Source organism: Prionailurus viverrinus, chromosome D4, assembly GCF_022837055.1.
Source record: "Prionailurus viverrinus isolate Anna chromosome D4, UM_Priviv_1.0, whole genome shotgun sequence".
Lineage (NCBI taxonomy): Eukaryota > Metazoa > Chordata > Mammalia > Carnivora > Felidae > Prionailurus > Prionailurus viverrinus.
The window spans coordinates 63,523,173-63,542,325 of NC_062573.1; the positions used below are offsets into that span (position 1 = coordinate 63,523,173).

At 43.1% G+C, this 19,153-nt stretch overlaps 1 protein-coding gene across 2 annotated transcripts in view; it reads left to right on the forward strand.

The window, feature by feature from the left end:
• FRMD3 (FERM domain containing 3) overlaps positions 1-19,153 on the forward strand; it is a 308,042-nt gene that overhangs the window by 212,552 nt on the left and 76,337 nt on the right. For both annotated transcript variants that reach the window (XM_047831399.1, XM_047831398.1), the window contains exons 7-10: positions 5,150-5,237; positions 6,799-6,887; positions 10,003-10,066; positions 11,203-11,291. In XM_047831399.1, the coding sequence (XP_047687355.1) occupies positions 5,150-5,237; positions 6,799-6,887; positions 10,003-10,066; positions 11,203-11,291 (330 nt within the window). The remainder of the gene's footprint in view (positions 1-5,149; positions 5,238-6,798; positions 6,888-10,002; positions 10,067-11,202; positions 11,292-19,153) is intronic.

A 19,153-nucleotide genomic window follows, 5' to 3' on the forward strand; every position in this document is an offset into this window, starting at 1 on the left:
TTTAGACTGAATTATATTTTTTTCAATAATTATTTTATTAAAAGGACAGGAATTATTCCTTTTTTTTCCACCATTGCAAATATATAGCACATAAGACTATATACAATATATGTGTAATTTAAAGAATAGTTGAGGTGCTCCTGGGTGGTTCAGTTGGTTAAGCATCTTTGGCTCATGTCATGATCTCACAGTGTGAGTTCGAGCCCTGCATCAGGCTCTGTGCTGACAGCTCAGAGCCTGGGGCCTGCTTTGGATTCTGTGTGTCCCTCTCTCTCTGTCCCTCCCCTGTTCATGCACACACTCACTCATTCATTGTCTCTCTCTCTCTCTCAAAAATAAATTTAAAAACCTTAAAAAATATAGAATAGTTGAAAAAACACCCATGACCTGCTCACTCTGTTTATGAATTAGAATATCACCAGATGCCCTGAAATCTCGGGTGCACCCCTCCCAGATCACCTCCTTCCCTCCTCTGCACTGTTCTGAATTTGGAGGTATTCATTCTCTTATTTTGCTTTTGTTAAGTGTACTTGATATTTATCACTAAATAATGCATTGCTTTGTGTTTGACTTTCACATAAATGGGATCCTACTCTATTCTTGCATCTTACTTTCCCCATCAACATTGTTTTTGAGGTTCTTCCAAGCAGATGCCTGTAGCCATAGGTCTTTATTTGTACTTCTTTGTAACTAATACACTATGATATGAACATGCCACATTTTATGTATCCATTCTGTTGATGGGCATTTGGGTTATTTCCAGGTTTTTGCTATTACAAAGTCTTTATGGTTTCTTGAATAATTCTCATGGGAGCATATGTAAAGGAGTTCCTAGCCTAGGTAGAAACCCGTGTGTAGAATTTGTAAGGCTGTAGAGTTTGTATGGTGTTCGCTTTTCTAGGAAGCGGTGGCTTGTTTGTTAATGGGGTTTCTCAAGCTGACGCTCACACCCACAGTACGTGAGGGTTCTCAGTGCTTCATCACCTTTTTTTTTGTCTTATGCTCTTAAAATGGAAATAGAACACGGATTCAGGAAAGTGCACAAAACATAAATGTAAAGCTAGATGAATTGTCACAAAGCAAATGTGTATAACTACCACCCAAGTCAGAGAGGGTTGGTAACAGCCCGGAAGCTCCTATCCTGCCCCTTCTCAACATTTACCTTCTCTCTCCTCTCCAAAGGGAATCTCTTCTCTGACTTTTGACACATTAGTTGTGTTGTACTCATTTTTAAAAGCCATATAAATAAATTCGTTCAGTGTGTACTCATTTATATCTGGCCTCTTTTGTTCAGTTTTATCTTTGTGATAGTTGCCCATGTTGTATGTAGCTTTAATTCATTTAATTTTGTGGCTGTTGAGCATTGCTTTGTCTATCCATTCTCTTGTGCATAGACATTTGAGTTTCCTATTTTTTTGCTACTACAAATGTCACTACTATGAAAATTCTATGTATTTCTTGGTGCAGCATGCACAAGTTTCTGTTGCATATAAAACTATTAATGGAATTGCTGTATTACAAGGTAAACATGTTGAATTTTTGTAGATAATGCCAATTTCCCACATAGTTCTACCAAATTGCTGTCCCACCAGCAGTATGAGTTGCTTTTTCTGCAAATCCTTGTGAGTGTTTGGTACTATGTTTTAAATTTTAGCTATTTAAACGTATATAATGTATAGATGATGTATAAATGATTTCTCATAGTTTTAATTTGCATTTTGCTGATCATGAGGAGGTTAAGCACATTTTCACATAGTTGTAGGCTATTTGGATATCTTATGAAGCGCCTATTTAAGTCTTGTTAATTTTTCTTCTGAGATATATATATATATGTATATATATGTGTGTATATATGTATATATATACACACACAGACACAGACACATATATGTATCTATATACATATATTTTTTATATTTTAAAATTTTATTGTTTATTGATTTGTTGGAGTTTAAACCAAATTCTACATAGAAGTCCTTTTTTTTATTTATTGCACCTGTTGCTGAAATCTTTTCCTGTACTAGGGCTTCCCATTTCACACCCTGGATGTGATCTCCCAGTGAGTAGAGGTCTTTGAGTTTAATGGCAGCCCCTCCTCTGGAGCTGTGTGGCACTGCACCTGCTACCATCTGTGGTTGAGTGTTTGCAACTAGAAATCAGATGCCTATCGGATTTACAAAGGACAGGAAAGTGGTCAGACCACCCAGGCGAGCAGAACCCATTCATTTTCCAATGTGAACTTCCAAATTACAACCTTTCATGATTAACTTGTTCCCAGACTGATTAGAAAAGAGGGGTCTGCTTTAAAACCAAACTTGGATTTTAAGAATAAACACCATGTTCTTTATTCAGAGGTGCTGACAATGTAACCACTGGAGAGAATGGCCAGCTCTCAGGAGCGGAGGAGCTCTTATTAGTGTGGGACGGAGTAGAGCCCTTTCATGTCAAGCACGATTATCTCCAGCAGAGCTAATGGCCTGGGCTACTTTGGCTCCAGCCCTGGGGTCCTGGTTCCCTTTGGCCTCCATCTGGGCCATTAGACTGAAGTTCTGCATTGAGGGCCACCAGACGCTGGACAGCTTAGCTCTGTGCTTTGCCCCTTGTCAGAGGGTGCTATGAGCCTCTGGGTGAGTGACTGAGTGCGAATGTGTGGCAGGGAAGGAAATGGCATCCAATATTTGGATTTAATGACTTATTTTTCATTAAAAATGAAAAATTTTTAATGGAAGAGAAGCTATTACTACTAGAACTTGCCCGAGAGCTATGGAGAAATACCTGCATGTTTTAAGAAAACTTCCCCCCAAATCCCTTTTCCTTTCCCCATCAATATAGTTGGTGACTTTTCTGAACCTATTGTTATGGTATCAGGAAGAGAAATAATTAACAGTGACTGTGACTTGAAAAGAATCAAAGAAAGATAGGAATTATATTGAAAGGGCCAATACAGTGCTGATCAGGATGAATAAAGATACTGTTTTTATATATATCATGGCAAAACTTTAGAACACTAAGACCAAAGAAGAAGAAAGCCTGAAAGGCTTTAGAAAGACTTTATTTTCTTAAAGCAGGTGTTTGAGCCAATCCCTCAGAAATATATTCTGTAAAGGATGAATTAAAAATTATTTCTTCTTTGAAAAGAACACATAGGCTACCTTTTCTTCCCTCTCCAAGTCCCTATGGATAATAGAAAAAGTACTAGAAAGCAGATGCAGGAAAGTATACCATTTGTGGACCATTTTTGGATCAGAAGTCCTACAGTGTCTCTGGAAGATGGGAAATAGATGGAGCAAATCCAGGTTAAATACATATGTAGGGTAGGAGTGGTTCTGGGTGCTCCAGGCAACAGATACCCAGGTCGGCCATCATGGTGAGTGCAAAACTACATTTGGCACAGTTGGGAAGCTTTGACCTCTTTCTCTGGTTCCTCATGGGCAATAGCGGGCTTGGGCTGGAAGTACCCTGTGTGTGAGCAACACTTGGAGAAACTACAACTTTCAGTTTAAAATCAAGTTACTAACACACACTCTTCCCAGATGGCATGCCCCACCACCCGCTCCTTCCCTACAACCTCTAGAGGCCACTGCATTAAATAATATCAAATACAAAAACGAATGCCCATCCATGAATCGCCAAACACTTAAGGAAACCAACTGCGTGAATGAGAGATTCTGACTCAGTAAACTGAAGACCATCACCAAGAAAACAGCATTAACGGTGTAAACAGGATTGGATTTTAAAGGAAACCATGTGTTTTTTTCCTCAGAGGAATAAAAGGAATTTATTGCATAAAATAAGAATAGGCAGCTATTTCCAGAGCCAATTAGATATTACATTGGAAATACAATATTTATATTTAAAAAACTCATAAACAGGAATAAAAGCAGAATGCATGCAGCTGAAGAATAAATGAGCAAGTTGGAAGTTGGAATTAAGAAATGATACAGAATGTACAAAAAGAACGATTTAGAGAATGAAACAAAGGTTATAAGGCATGGAGGATAGACCTAGGGGGTTCAATATCCATTTACTTGGGTCTCTCAAAGGTGAGAAGAGAAAGAAAAGAAATAAAGGTTGGTGAGGAAGGAGGTTGGGAAGAGACGAAAAGAAATAGCCAAAGAAAAATGAATCATTGGATTAAAAGTATCCCCACAGTGCTGATCATGATGAGTAAAGACACTCCTTAGACATATCATAGTGGAATTTCAGTCACCCAGGGTAAAGAGAAGATCTCAAAAGGCTTTAGGGAGAAGGTAGATGGCATACTGTTTTGATTTAGAGGCACGATCATTTAGTTGTCTTGATGGCTAGGGGAGGAAATGCATCTATGGGGGGAAGCGTGGGTGGAAATAGATTTAATATTAAAATGTAATCTTAGGTTTTGGAAATAAAAACACATTCCTGTTGTTTTCTTTAGCAAATTCTACTTGGTTGTTAGGGTTACATATTTATCCTTAGGGAACGGTTTGGATTCTCGAAGATACATGTGGGATATTAACATTAGTCAAAGTGGAGTCTTTGGAATGCTGCACCATCCTGCTTTGGAATTTAGCCCTAAAAGGCTTTACAGCCATCTGTATTGCAGCCCCTTTCTCCCTTGCTGAGGCCAAGACCTTGTTTACCACCCTGGAGGACACTGCTAGGATTAGTGGCTGAGATTTCCTTTCAAAATCCAGAGCTTTCCAGTGGAATGGTTGACAGTTTGTCCTACCAGATGGCTTTGTTCAGGCTTGTTGGTAGGGTAACAGGATTGCCTGTATTTTACCCTGAGCAAAAAGGAATGGTATTTACCCTGTATAATCTTTTTAAGTGAGCAGGAAAGAACAGATGCTGACTTCTATTTCATATTAAGATTGAATTTGCAAGGCTTACTTATTGGTAACTTGATAATGTCGATTAACTGTACGGGTCACTGGAGTCCTCAGAGTACATGTAGGTTTATTATGAAACAATTAGCCAGGGAACATGAGCTTAGGTTTCTTAGCAAAGGGCTCTTCATGGTGAGAAATAGTGATCAGTCTTACTGATTACTATTTATGTAGGGATGTCTCTCTTTTTTTAGTTTAGGATATCACAATTTATTGAATGAAGGGATTCTATGTTTCTATAATCTTCTGTATTAACACCCTAAACTATTCTCATGTGATTTTAGAGGCCAGAGCCCACCCGTTGCTGAATTTAACTTACTCCTGAAAGCTCACACTTTGGAAACCTATGGGGTGGACCCCCACCCATGCAAGGTGAGTGCCCCTCATAGCAGGCCAACATATAATGATTGTTTTGCCCACAAGAGAGTTAATTGGTATGCAGGATATTTCTACAGCCTGATCCATTGCCCCTAATTGGAAGGGACAACAGTAGGCTGCAGTGTCGTGTTCTGGTAGTTGATTTTCTCCATTGCAGCCTCCCAATAGCTTGCTAATTGCTATGTAGTGGCCAAGTTTTCCTCAATTAACACATATGATTCATCCATCTATCCATCAAGTGGATGATTCTACCCCTGAGAAGTTATAGGATCCCGACAGATTTTCAAGACCATTGTCAGCAACAACGAACTCTTGAAAATTGGGAAGGTAGAAGAAAAAAAATTCTTAAGATTATATTTTGACATTAGGAATAATTGTTTTTCCTGTTTCCGTTGTTCGTATCATTTGACAGTATTTTTCTTAAGCATGTATTAGAATCACCTGGGGTCCACCCCAGAGCTGCTGAATCAGAATCGCTGGGGGTGCAGTGGGGGAATATGCTTTTTTAACAAGCCCCCAAGATGATGCACACATTTTCCAGAAATGGTCCATGAAAGCAGCTTTCTTCTTTACGTACCCTACACTAGCCACGCATCAACTAGACACTAACTAGAATCCTAAACTAAGCATTTATATCAGCCAGGCTCTTAAAGGTAAGTTCTTGAGTCCTACTGGAACATTCCTTTACCCATATGGTACCAGCTAACAGTGTTTGATAAAGTACTAGGTCAATAGCTTTTAGTGCAGGCTGCTCATTAGAAGCACCTGGGTAGCTTCATCTACTTCTGCCGCCCAATCACATCAGGATCTGTGGGGGTGCAGAGCAGGCTCTCCAGATGACTACAGCAGGTACTTGTTCACATTGGCATGGGCTTCTTGCTCTGCCCATGCAATTATTTTAGCGTATTGGCCAGGATCCTCTTCCTAGTAATGGTATAAATCAGTTTATTCCATTTAGCAAATTAGATTTAATCCACAATTTTGAGCCTCTCTGTTTGTTTTATTTGTTACTTGGAAATGGACTTGATTTTTGTTGTTGTCTTTCCTTTGCCTTTAGTGATCTATGCTTAATTTTTCTGGTTGAGGCTAGAAGCAAAGTAGGCATTTCTGGACCTTTCTTTATGTTAAAATTGCCGGAAATATTATGTGGAATTGAATGAAGTTAAATTAGATATTCAGGGCTTTGGTTTCATAGCCTCTTTGGTTTTGGGGCTCTTGATGACTGAGAATAGTTTGCCCACATTATAGGGCAGATCTGAGCACTCAGGTGGCCCCAGGACACAGTTAGAAATAGACATAGTAGTTTGTGACTAATCTGTATTTTTCCAGGATGTTCCTGGAGAGGTAGAAGGAAAAAGCTACATATTCCCAGAACTTCCCTAGATTTTAGAAGTATTATCCTTGGAAGTCCCATCTCAGAAACTTAGTTTATTGCTATAATCAATGGAATTAACCTGAAATTAACCCAGGAGGAAGATGAATGAGCATACCATTTATCATTTATTTTATATTTCTCAATCTAGATGTTTTTGTTTCTGTTTTTTTTTTTTTTCAGGATTCAACAGGCACAACAACATTTTTGGGATTCACTGCAGCAGGTTTTGTGGTATTTCAGGGAAATAAGAGAATCCATTTGATAAAATGGTAAGTACTTCTTTGGGAAACTGGCTTACCATTTTTCTTAATCTTGTTTTTCTTTTCCAGCCTTTGATTTTTTTTTTTTTTTGTTTGTTTGTTTGGAAATGTCTGGAGAAAGGGGAACCCCTTTGGGAATGTGTATTGGAAATGTCTGGTAGAATGCTTAGAATTCATTTCTTTGCTGTGGAGAGTCATTATGAAGGGATTATTCATCTATAAATAAAAGCCAATCTAGGTTGCCCTAGACCTCAGGAGACCTAGAGTGTGTCTTGGGCTCAGGAGCTCTGTCTCCAAAGAGAAAGTGTCCAGTGTTTCCTCACCAGTAGCTGCTGGTCTGGCCAGAGGGGTGACCCTAGGGTAGGTCAGGACAGGGTAAAGGTGCAAGTTCACTTGAATAACTCAGGACCCTCTTCTGCTCACTTCTCTCCAATTCTCTTCTGTTAAATCCTTGTTGCAGACTCATCCTATGGTATCCAGTATATCAGTGAAGATGTTTTTGGCTCAAAGTAACAGAACTATCTCCTCACAGTGGCTTACAGATAAGAGGTTATGTCACATAGCAAAATTTCCAGAGGTCAGGCATTTCCATGATCCTTTAACTTAACTACCTGACAACACCGTGAAGGATCTGGGCCTCCCATTTTCTTCTCTGTCATCCCAGGGGAGTGGCTGTTGTGTCCAGGTTCATGCTCATAAGATGGCCACACATGCAACTCTGTTCATCCCATCTTCATACAGCAATACCCATTACCTGGAGGAGAGCACCCCTTCCATGTGTCTCCTATTAAAACAATGATCACTTTTTAAACAAAAACCCCTGTAGGAGACTTCCCATGTATCTAATAGGCTAGGATTAGGTTACACGCACCTACTTAAACCAATCCTTCTGAGAAGAGTGGGGACGCCATGACTGGGTTGGTCAAATCAAGACCCACCTCTTGCAGCTGAGAAGAGCATCATCTGTATGAACATGTCACCTTGAGTCACATCAGTACAGAAGTGGGAGGGTGGAGCAGGGTACATGACCAGCAGCACCTGCTGGGTTGAATCAAGGAGCAGGATGGTTTGGGCAAAGAGCAAGAAGGCTGAATGTATGTGGAATATTGTAAAGGCTCAGTGTTGTTCATACCTTCAGCCTGATTTGGTTTCCTCCCTGATGGCCCTTGAGAGGTTTGTCATCCCCATCCTGTCTCACTGGGTGGTGGGCTCACCCCTGTGGTCTGAAGTTGTTCTTGACGGGTCAGTGGGCATCCATCTTCAGTCTTGGGCTGGAAATGCTCTTATACTTACCTGAACCTTGGTTTCCAGGCTCTGTTACCTTTAGGATTCCTTCTAGCACCCGTTTATCATATCAATACCCTCTCTTTGTGCACTGTCCTCCTGGCACCCCCCTGCCTTTTCAAACCTTCTCTGCTGGGTTAGCTTTAGCCAGTTAATGTCCACTCCGCTCCTGCACCACTTTCTCTTCCTTGTGACCAGCCCTCTCTTTCTGAGATCCCCAATTTCACCAATCTCTTCCTTGACCTCTTTATCATTGCCTTTTGTTCAGTTCCTACTTTCAGCTCCCCTCCGTGCCCACTTGTTCTCTTTTTCCACACTGAGTGTTCTCAAAACTTACCTGTAATAAACCTCTTGGCTTTTCTGAATCTCTGTGTACTCATCCATAAGGTGGGAGTCAGTTATTTCTGGCTGCCTTCCAGGGAGGAGGGGAGGTGGAGGAGAATCAGATGCAACAGTGTCATGAGTGGTGGGATTCATGAACTGTGACATTTTGTGTATGGGTAGCATGGTGGGGTGAATAGTTTTCTTCTCTGTGTTTTCCGCACGTTGTAAAGAAGGGTATTTATTAATCACCCTTCAGACCATTCCACAATAAGCTCCCTAGGAATTCTTACTGACTTTGGGAAGCATGGAAAATTTGGGGAATTCTCCAATCCTACCCTAGGACCACAAGAGACGTGGGGGTCCTGACGGATGCTGGATCGTCAGGTTTCTGAATGGCTTGAGCTCTGAAGTAGGTAGGGGAGAACCTGACAGGTGTCCAGGGCAGATTAATTGCAAGTCTCTGCCCTTTGGGCTTCTGTTTCTTCCTGGGTCCACAGAAGAATGGAGATGGACAATCCCCGGACCATTTGTTTCTGGGTTCTACATCTTGGAGTTCATGGTGGGGTGCTTGATGTCTCCCCCACCCCTTTCCAGCCTCTAGTTAGGCACGTGTGTTTGGAACAGCTGTAGACATGTTTCTAAAACAAATTTGATTCCTACATTAATCCTAGTTTTGCTTTGTTTTGTTTTTTTAACATCCATTGAGCTCTGTCACTCTTGCAAATGCTCTCGTAAGTTTGAACCGCTTAATGTGACCACACTGTTCTTTTTCCCCCAGGAAAAGCACAGGGGCACATATCAGTCTCCTAGGAATTAGATCAAAGGAATAGAAATAGGATTGTCTCTTCTCTTTACATATATCTTCTCACCAAGGAGGTGACCTAGGGTCCCTGTTTCAGGCAGATTTTAATTGAGCAGCTCCTTAAGATAAAACCAGACATCACTCTTCTGAGTACAATGTGTCAAGTTGTCCTCACAATTTTGAACATCTAAATCTCTAATAAAACTATTCTTTCATGAACAGAGAGAGCAGAAATGAAAATTTTGCAATGTCGTGTGTGTTCCTTGATGGATATGAAAGGGTGAGAGAGACAGATACTGTGAGTCTGTGTCGTTTCATTACCCGAACCTGAAATGATCACATTCTTCCTACCTTGCAAAGTGGGCTGGCCAGTTAATATTGTTTTGGTCGTTAATGTTCATGAAACCCCCAGAGCTCCTTGGAAGAAAGAGGCAGCTTGACTGTAAAAAATGGAATAAATAATTCTGAGCTGCCTCCGGATCCTCTCTTGGGAAGAAAATTGCTGTATAATTCACTTGGGGGCTTTTTGGTGCTCATTAGGCCTTCACTGATGATAAGATAATATCTTGTTTCATTGCAGTCTGCTTGGTATTTGTGAGTCAGCCAGATTCCTCTGGGAAACCCAGGTACCTTGGTTAGCTGCCAGGGTTGTTGTTTTTTGTTTTTTTGTTTTGTTTTGTTTGCATCTCACCCAAAGAGATTTTCTTTTCTTAGGCCAGATGTCTGCAAATTGAAGTTTGAAGGGAAGACATTTTATGTGATTGGCACCCAGAAGGAGGTCAGATACTGCTTTTGGATTACCTGTAGTTGTGTGTGCGTGTGTGCATGTGTGTGAGCGAGACACAGGCATAAAATGTGCCTTTAGTGTTGTAGCCCCAGGACACCACCGCTTTGAAATTTAATGATGCTAATGGAAGCTCTATGCCGAACATCTGAGAGGTAAACAGATAGTGGGTTTACACATTTAAAGACCAAAGTCAGTGAGCAGTGCTGGACCATATACTGCTGTGTAAAAAAATATCCTTGGATAGACTTTGAGAAATAGAAAATGGAGCCTCCTCCTGAAACTAATATTACACTCTATGTTAACTAATTGGAATTTAAAATTAAAATAAAATAAAATGGAACCACCTCCTACCTCTGTAATCTGCCAAAATATAGATTTATGACACAAGCAAAGAATACTTCCAAAGCTGGCTAATCAATGACTGCTGTCTACAGTTTCATGAGTAGAGTCCATACTCCCCAGGAGTCTTCAAATAAAGAAGTTACCAGTTGTAGGTTGGGTTCATCAGGGAACACATTTGAGAGGAGGCCATTATAGAAACTTTGAGCCTCAGAGCTGGGTCTGGAAGTCTGCAGATTTTCTTGACCCTAGTTTTCAGTACAAGCACTGGTTATTCAAGGATGGCAAATAAGTTTTTAAAGGAATCCAAGTCTGACCGAGAGGTGAGTGATTCCTGGAGTGTTGATAAGTGTTGTGAGGCTGTTGTTTTTGTTAGAAACAGGGCCCAGATAGATTCGTGATGTCTCCAAAGGGTGAGGGAAGGGGAGACACCATTTTAAAAACACTTTTATTTATTTATTTATTTTGTTTTAGAGAAAGAGAAAGTGCATGCAAGCTGGGGTAGGAAGGGGCAGAAGGAGAGAGAGAAAGAATCCTAAACAGGCTCTGTGCTCAGCATAGAGCCTGACATGGGGCTTGATCCCATAACCCTGGGATCATGACCTGAGCCGAAATCAAGAGTTGGATGCTCAACCAATTGAGCCACCCAGGTGCCCCAACAACACTTTTAAGACCATAGTAATGCATAAATTACTTTTAATTTGTTTAGTAGGTGGTGGGATGCAACATGAAAAACATAAACTATGTTTAACATGCCTGTTGTTGTCTTGTTTTGTCTTTTTTATTAGAAAAAAGCCATGTTGGCATTCCATACTTCAACACCAGCTGCCTGCAAACATCTTTGGAAGTGTGGGGTGGAGAACCAGGCCTTTTATAAGTGAGTAGCTTTTATTCGTTGAATCACAGGTTTTAAAAGCATCCATGGAGCCATTTATGTTTTGCAAATAGCTGCATAATCATTTCTTTTAATTCAGTCCTTTTTATTATATTAAAGGGAATTATAAGTTTAGTGCATTGTGCAGGCTGACTCCCAACCACTGTTGGCCCAACCAAGCCTGAGCTCCACTTTGGGTGATGCCCATAGAATTGCTGTGGGCTGCTTGTTTGTTTTTAGCATTGTTATTTCCATTCAACATGTCACAGAATCTGTTTTTGGTTGGGTGCCTCCCTCAGAAGCAGACCTTGAGAAGAGTTGAGTTCAAGTAGTTTCTTTAGGATGTGGTTTCTGGACATACCAGTAGGGAATTGGGGAAGAGAGATGGGACAGCAAACAATATAGGGCATATTGTTGAGCAGGTCACTCCTGAGGGCAGTTGTGCTCAGTCAGCTGTACTCTGAGGAACTCTATCATGCTGTAGAGCATCCCTCCGAGTTCTCCCGCTGACCAGCAAAGGACCTGGGCTGTTTGTCTACCAATTACCCATTCATTTTGGTGGAAGGCCACTTCAGAAGGCAGAGTTAATACTCTCTGGCTTGCTCTGAATGTGGGCTGAATGTGCTCGCACAACCAGAGGAGGAAAGCTTTGGCAGAGTCACAGGTGTTCGTAATAAGAAGCCTTCAGCATACAGAGATGAGAGCCAAATGTTTGTGGGTAGAATGCTGTTGGAGCCTAGGATCATGGAAAGTCAGTACTGGACAGAACTTCAGAAACCACCCATAAAGCTCTCAGGTTTCAAAAGAGCTTCAAATCTGAGAACTTTCCACCGAGTTCCAGATTCTCCTCTTTGAGACACATTTGCTCATTGGGAGAATGGTGGTGATGGATGCAGGCAAGAGCCGGGCCAGCCCTGCCCAGGGTATCAGCACTGCTGGCCCCGGGAGCTCATTCAGGTGACCTTTTGCTCTGTCAGCCCCCAACCCTGAATTCTGCCACCCGTTTTAGACACTGTCTCTGAAGATGCTAAGTTTCTGGACCTCCTGGACTTTGGCTGACAAGGATCAGAATGATGGCTTGGACAATCTTTTTCAAATCCTTTTTTATCCACAGAGCTCTTTTCCTCAAGCAGATGTGTAGACAAACCCTAGTAGGCTTTAGAGAAAAACAGGTAAAAATAGAGAAGCTGTGGTTGTTGGCAGGGACCAGAGTTGGGACTGGGGACTGGAGACCTTTCACCCATTGCTTACTACTTCCCAGGAGCTTGGGTGACCAGTTGACAGTCCTGTATCCTGGGAGACCCCTCTGTCCCAGGCAGATCATTTCAGAAGCATAGTATTGAAAGCCCTTGGATGAGATTAACTACACAATACTGTGAATGAGAATATGTATCAAGACCCACAACCATCTTCACCTCAAAGCATCAGTGGGTCTCTTGTGGTATTTGGGAACTGGTATATAAGGATACCTGATGGCCTCTGGAATCAGCATGTCCAAGTCTGTCTGTGCGCATGACAGCTGGAGAGGAAGAGGCAGAGGGTTTGGGGCTCTGTCTCTAATTGAGGCCTGCACATATTTTGTTGTTGTTTTAAATTATTTTAAAAATTGAGATCATGTGCCACAAAATTCACTCTTTTAAAGTATACATTTAGTGATTTTTAGTATAATTCACAAAGTCACACAACCATCACCACTATCTAATTCCAGAACATTTTTATCATCCCCCCCACCGCCCTCCCCCCAGCCCTGAAAGAAACCTTGCATCCATTAACAGTCACTCCCCATTCCCCCGCTCTCCCTAGACCTTGGCAACTGCTGGTTTACTTTCTGTGCTTATGGATTCACCCATTCTGGACATTTATATAAACGGAATCAGAAGCTATGTGGCCTCTGGTGCCTGGCTTCTTTCACTTAAGGTAGTGTTTTCAAGGTTCATCCATGTTGTAGCATTTATCACTACTTCATTTCTTTCTATGCCTAAATACTCCATTGTTTGGATAGATCACATTTTGTTTATCCACTCATCAGTTGATGGACATTTGGGTTGTTCGCTCTTGTATTATGAATAATGCTGCTAGGAATATCCATATAAAAGCTTTTCTACAGACAGTTCTTTTAGGTTCATACCTAGAAGTGGAGTTTTCGGATCACTGGGTAACTATGCAGAACGTTTTGAAAAACTGACAAACTATTTTTGGAGCCTAAGCTTTTGGGACTCTTCTGTTCCTCCTTTAATAAAATCATCTGGTTCCTGTCAAGGGATAATTTAAAGACATTTAGTTAGTCTGAACGAATCTTTTCTCATGATTGAGGGAGTTGGTAGATGGGAGTTTTGAGACAAAGCAAAACAAGATGCATCATGACCTATTTTATTGTAGATTTTTATGTACGTATCTGTACTAGATCAGATCTCTCTGAAGGGAGGAACTAGGTTCTATTTATCTTTGTATCTGCTAAAGATCCAATGTATTAAAAAAATGTTTCCTGGATCAATCGATAAGGCCTGATTCCTATCCTCAGGAGATTTGTATTTTGTGATAGAGACCAAGAGGGAAGTACAAATAAAATGCTGGAGGGGACCCTGAAAGAGGGACGAGTCTGGCTGCTGGGGGAGCAAGGTGGTAAAAGGACATTCTGAGTAAGAGACCAAGGCAGGAAAGTGGAAGACACTGTGGAGGAGAAGTTACACAAGGCTGGAGTGGAGGGTGGATGAAGGAGACTGGGAGGAGATGATGGGGCAGGAACAGAGGGCTCAGCCATTGTGAGAGAGGCAGCAGAGGAGAGTTTGATGGCTGCTGGCCACACACAGTGTAGGGGGAGAGAGTAGGAAAGGGAAACACTCCATAGATAGACCTTTTAGAGGCACCTCAGTAAGCCTTTCTTGGGAGGGGTTTAGCACAGCTTTGAAGATCCTTAGCGAAATTCTAGGATCTCTAGCAAAGAATAACTTAGGCCATTAATTGCTTCTTTTGCATATATATTGTTCTATCATGTGTGAGGGGGTCTGCTGATGGATGGAGTCAAATAAAGGCAAAAACAGAATTGAAAAGAGGGGGAAGAAGGAGAAAAACCCTGCCAACTGGGGGGTTTGTTTTGCACATTTTAGGGTGTGCTCTAGCTGGCAGCGAGGGAAGAGGTTAGTGTGGTAATCCTATCATTAGATGGGACGACCAGGCACATCAGAGCCCCGTCTTCTGTGGATGTTTCCAAAGACCCAGAGGCTTCAGTGGGCAGGACAAGTGGCACCGTACAGATCTTCCTTGACTTATGATGGGGCTACACCCTGATAAACTCATCCTACATTAAAAATACTATAAATTGGGGCGCCTGGGTGGCTCAGTCAGTTAAGCGTCTGACTTCAGCTCAGGTCACGATCTCGCAGTCCATGAGTTCAAGCCCCGCGTCGGGCTCTGGGCTGATGGCTCAGAGCCTGGAGCCTGCTTCCGATTCTCTGTCTCCCTCTCTCTCCCCCTCCCCCATTCATGCTCTGTCTCTCTGTCTCAAAAATAAATAAACGTTAAAAAAATACTATAAATCAAACCATCATGTGTTGGGGACCTTCCAGAGGTGACAGAGTCCTTGCACCTGCCCTTTGTTAGGTCAGGCTATCCCCATCTCCCTCATGAGGACATCTGATCCCTCATACTTGTACTTATCTGAGTTCTGTTAGAACCCTTTGTTCCTTCATTGTTCCATAACCATCCTTGTTCTTCAAGGAGAAGGAAAGATATCACCTGTTCTGACACAGCTGCGTAACCTCAGACAGGTCTGGCTTCCGCCTTCTCATCTCTACAATGGAGGGGACAGGGATTTGGGCGAGACTCGTTTGCCTCAGTGTGGTTGAGTGTTAACGAGCATGGGCTTTGGAAGTGAAAGGCTTGGCTTTGAGTCTTGATCTGTCACTTACTAGCAGAGTGGCCTGGAACAAAGCACTTAAACCCTGAGCCCCGACTTTGTTTTTGTTTAAAATGTGATCGGTGGTACCTGCCAGACAGTGCTTAGTCATACCAGGCACACTGACCATCCATGGGTGGTAGTCACAGCAGTGACCACGACTACTTCCCCCTCCACTGATGATGAAAGATTTTTGAGCACCTGTTGGTTCAAGAGCCCAGGCCTGTTGACTCTGAAGGGTTCTAAATCTCTTAAGCTCAGGGGTGGGCACCTGCTTCTAGCTCTGTCCACTTGGCACTGCGTTGTAATGGTCTTTGCCGGCAAAACAAGGCCCTGATTTCGTTTCCTGGGTTGGGGGTGGTTTGCTCCCTCCTTTCCTGCTTCACCTGCCCTGGGAACAGGGACGGAGGCGGGTGACTGATGCCTAGGAATTCCCTAGTGTGCTTTTAAGACATGAATGTGCTGCTAGTTGTCAGCTGGCCCAGAGCCACCCATCAGGTTTGAGAGCCCTGGCTCCGAGATCTGCTGCCTGGGAATGGAGCCCAGTGCAGAAACTCTGCTTTTCCCTCCTGCTCCAAACCCCAGGGGATCCCCAACACTGACAGCCACCATTTGAGCTTCCTTTCTGCAGTGTGTTTTCTAGGTGCCGCCGCTCCTGCGGTGCTGGTTCCCCGAGGGCACACGGGATGCGCTGAAGGGCTCGGGGGCTCAGGAGTTCCAGTCAATGAATCTGTCACATCTGCTTTATGCCATGCCCTGGGGACACTGTAGAGGCTGAACTGTAGACTGGGGACACTGTAGAGGCTCAACTGGAGACACTGTAGAGGGTGAACACTCTTCACCCTCAACTTTGTACAGGATTGTTTGCAGGGGCTAAAGGCAGTCCCTGACAAATTTCTTTCCCAGAATTTGGTACATATTTTGTCAGAGAAACAGCATTACATTTGGTGGGTAAGGACCCAGACAGCTCCCTACACGAGTGCCTCTCACACTTCTGTGAGCATGTGAATTACCCGGAAATCCTGTCAGAACGTGGATTGTGATTTGCTAAATTGGGGTGGGGCATCAGAGTCCATATTTCTTTTTTTAGAGTGAAAAAGAGCATAAGTGGGGGAGAGGGGCAAAGGAAGAGAGAGAGAGAGAGAGGGAGGGAGGGAGGGAGAGAATCTTCAGCAGGCTCTGCTTAGCACAGAGCCTGACATGGGGCTGGATCTCAGGACCCTGGGATCATAACCTGAGCCGAAACCAAGAGTCAGATGCTCAACTGACTGAGCCACCCAGGTGCCCCAAGAGTCCATGTTCCTCATCAGCTCCCTGGTGAGGCTGTGCTGCAGGCCCGTGGATCACACTTTGAGTAATAAGGTTCTAATCCAGTGGTTCTCAGAACTGACTGCACATTAGAACCACCTGGGGAAGCTTTTAAAAACTACCAAGCTGTGGACCCAACCCCAAATCCAATTAAACCAGAATCCGGGTTCTCACAAAAACACGGACACAAATGTTCATATCATTATTCATAATAGCTACAATGCTCATCAACTGCTGAACAGATAAAAGAAAGAGGAATATCCATGCAATGGAGTATTGTTCAGCCACCCAGAGGAAAGTAGTGCTACATGCCACAGCACGGATGGACCTGGAAAACATGAAGCTTGGGCACCTGGGGGGCTCAGTCGGTTAAGTGTCTGATTCTTGGTTTTGGCTCAGGTCATGATCTCACAGTTCATGAGTTTGAGCCCTGTGTCGGGCTCTATGTTGGCAGTGTAGAGCCTGCTTGGGAGTCTGTCTCCCTCTCTCTCTCTGCCCCTCCCCTGCTAGCACTCTCTCTCTCTTTCTCAAAAATAAATAAATAAACATTAAAAAAAAAAAAAAGAAAGAAAACATGAAGCTAAGTGGAAAGAAGCCAGGCATAAAAGGCCACACATTGTATGATGCTATCGGTATAAAATGTCAAGAATAGGCAAATCCTTACAGACGGAAAGTAGATTAGTGATTGCCTAGGACTGGGAGTGGAGAAGATGAGGGCAAGTAATGGGAGGCTGGTTCCTTCTGGGGTGATGAAAATATTTTATTTTTCTTAATTTTGTGAATTATATTAAAGACGACTGAAGTATATGATCTAAAAGGGTGAATTTTATGGCATGTGGATTATATCTCAATAAGCTTGTTTAAAAAATCAGAATCTGGGATGAGGGATCTAGATATTGGCAGAACTAAATCTTTCCCAGGCAGTGCTAATGCGCAGTTGAGGGTTAAATGCTCTAATCTAGTGATTCTCAAAGTAGAGTCTTTAGACCAGCATCAGCATTGCCTGGGAACTTGCCAGAAATGCAGATTCTTGGGCTGCACCCCAGACTTACTGAATCAGAAACTTGTGTTTTGAGAAGCCTGCCAGGTGAATCTGATGCTCTCTGAAGTCTGAGAACCTGCATGCATATGCATTATTTTAAAAAATACAGACCTGGATTTGCAACCCGGTCTCTCCAGCTTCTATCATGTTACCATCATTCAATGAATTAACCCCTCTGTGCCTCAGTTTCCTCCCATAAAAAGGTAGATTGCTTCCTCTTAGGAGAAAGCTATGAGGAATAACCAAATCAATGTTTGAGATACTTTGGATGGTGCATGACCCATAGTAGGTGCTCAATAATAACCATGTGTTGTTATGCCTGTAGTTACTCCAAAAGCTGTAAACCATGATAAAATGGGAAATTGTACTGTTGATTCTACAGGTGACGTCTTGGAGCACCACCCAGCGTCTCCCCAGCACCTGAAGGAGCAGGCACCAGGGGAGGAGTCAGAGGGGGGTGAGGGGAGGTGCTCTTCTGCAGGGCTGCGCTGTGTGTCACATGATCCTATCACTTAGCACTTCGTGCATTCCAGGTGCTATCTGCATGCATGGCACGTCTCACACATCTCGTGGTACCCCGTTTATTTATTTCACTTGTGAAAGTCTTTTTTTCAGCTTTATTTGTGTATTTTTAGAGAGAGAGTGCACGCAGGGGAGAAGCACAGAGAGGGAGAGAGAGAATCCCAAGCAGGCTTCGCAGTATCAGTGCAGAGCCCAATGTGGGGCTCGAACTCACAAACGGTGAGATCATGGCCTAAGCTGAAATCAAGAGCCGGACGCTCAACCAACTGAGCCACCCAGGCACCCCAGTACTCCATTGAAAGCACAGCTTCAGTGTCAGGACTGGGCAGAACCCCCTCATGTGGTGGGAAGGGGTCTCTGGGTACAGTGGCTTCAGTTCTGGGGTGGTGGTGGTGGGGAGCTGTGGCCAGGCCACCATGTGGATACGTAGTTGTTGTCAGGCCAGGTGTTGGTAAACTGGGGACTCTCTGGGTTTCTCTGTGAGGTCAGATGTTTGAGAACAGTCTTCTGTAGCTTCTCTGCTGAGATTTTGATGGGGGAGCTGCAGATGGCAGGAGGGAGAGGGCAGACAGGAAAGAAGGCTGGAGGAGACAGAATTACTGTTTAGACTTTGTGCATTCATTACTTTCCGTGGGCAGACTTTTGCTCCGGGTTCGTTGTGGATGTGAGAGTCTGGTGAACTGAGCACCGGAACGTGTCTGCTAGTTAGAGCACGAAGGTTCTCTTATGCTTTCGGGGTGTTTGAAACAGTTCCCCAGAATCTGCATGGTTCAGAGGATTGGCTCTCGTGGTTCAATAGTGAGAAGGCAATGGAGAGGTTTGAGAGTGATATTAGGGAGGGAGGGAAACTATTACATAATGATCAGGAGCTTTCAAATCATTTGATCTTGCTTATCGCTCCTGAGAACACTATGAATGAAGCATTGTAATACCCTCCCCCTGCCCCTTAAAAAATTCATGGACAAATTGAGGCTTGGAAAAGCTGCAAAAGCAGGTAGGAGCCTTGGGCCTCTGCTCTTCCAGGTAAAATGCCATCTTTTGGGTCATTCAAGGAGAATGTGGGGGCTCAGGGTCCTTAGGTGCAGGCGTACTGCCTTG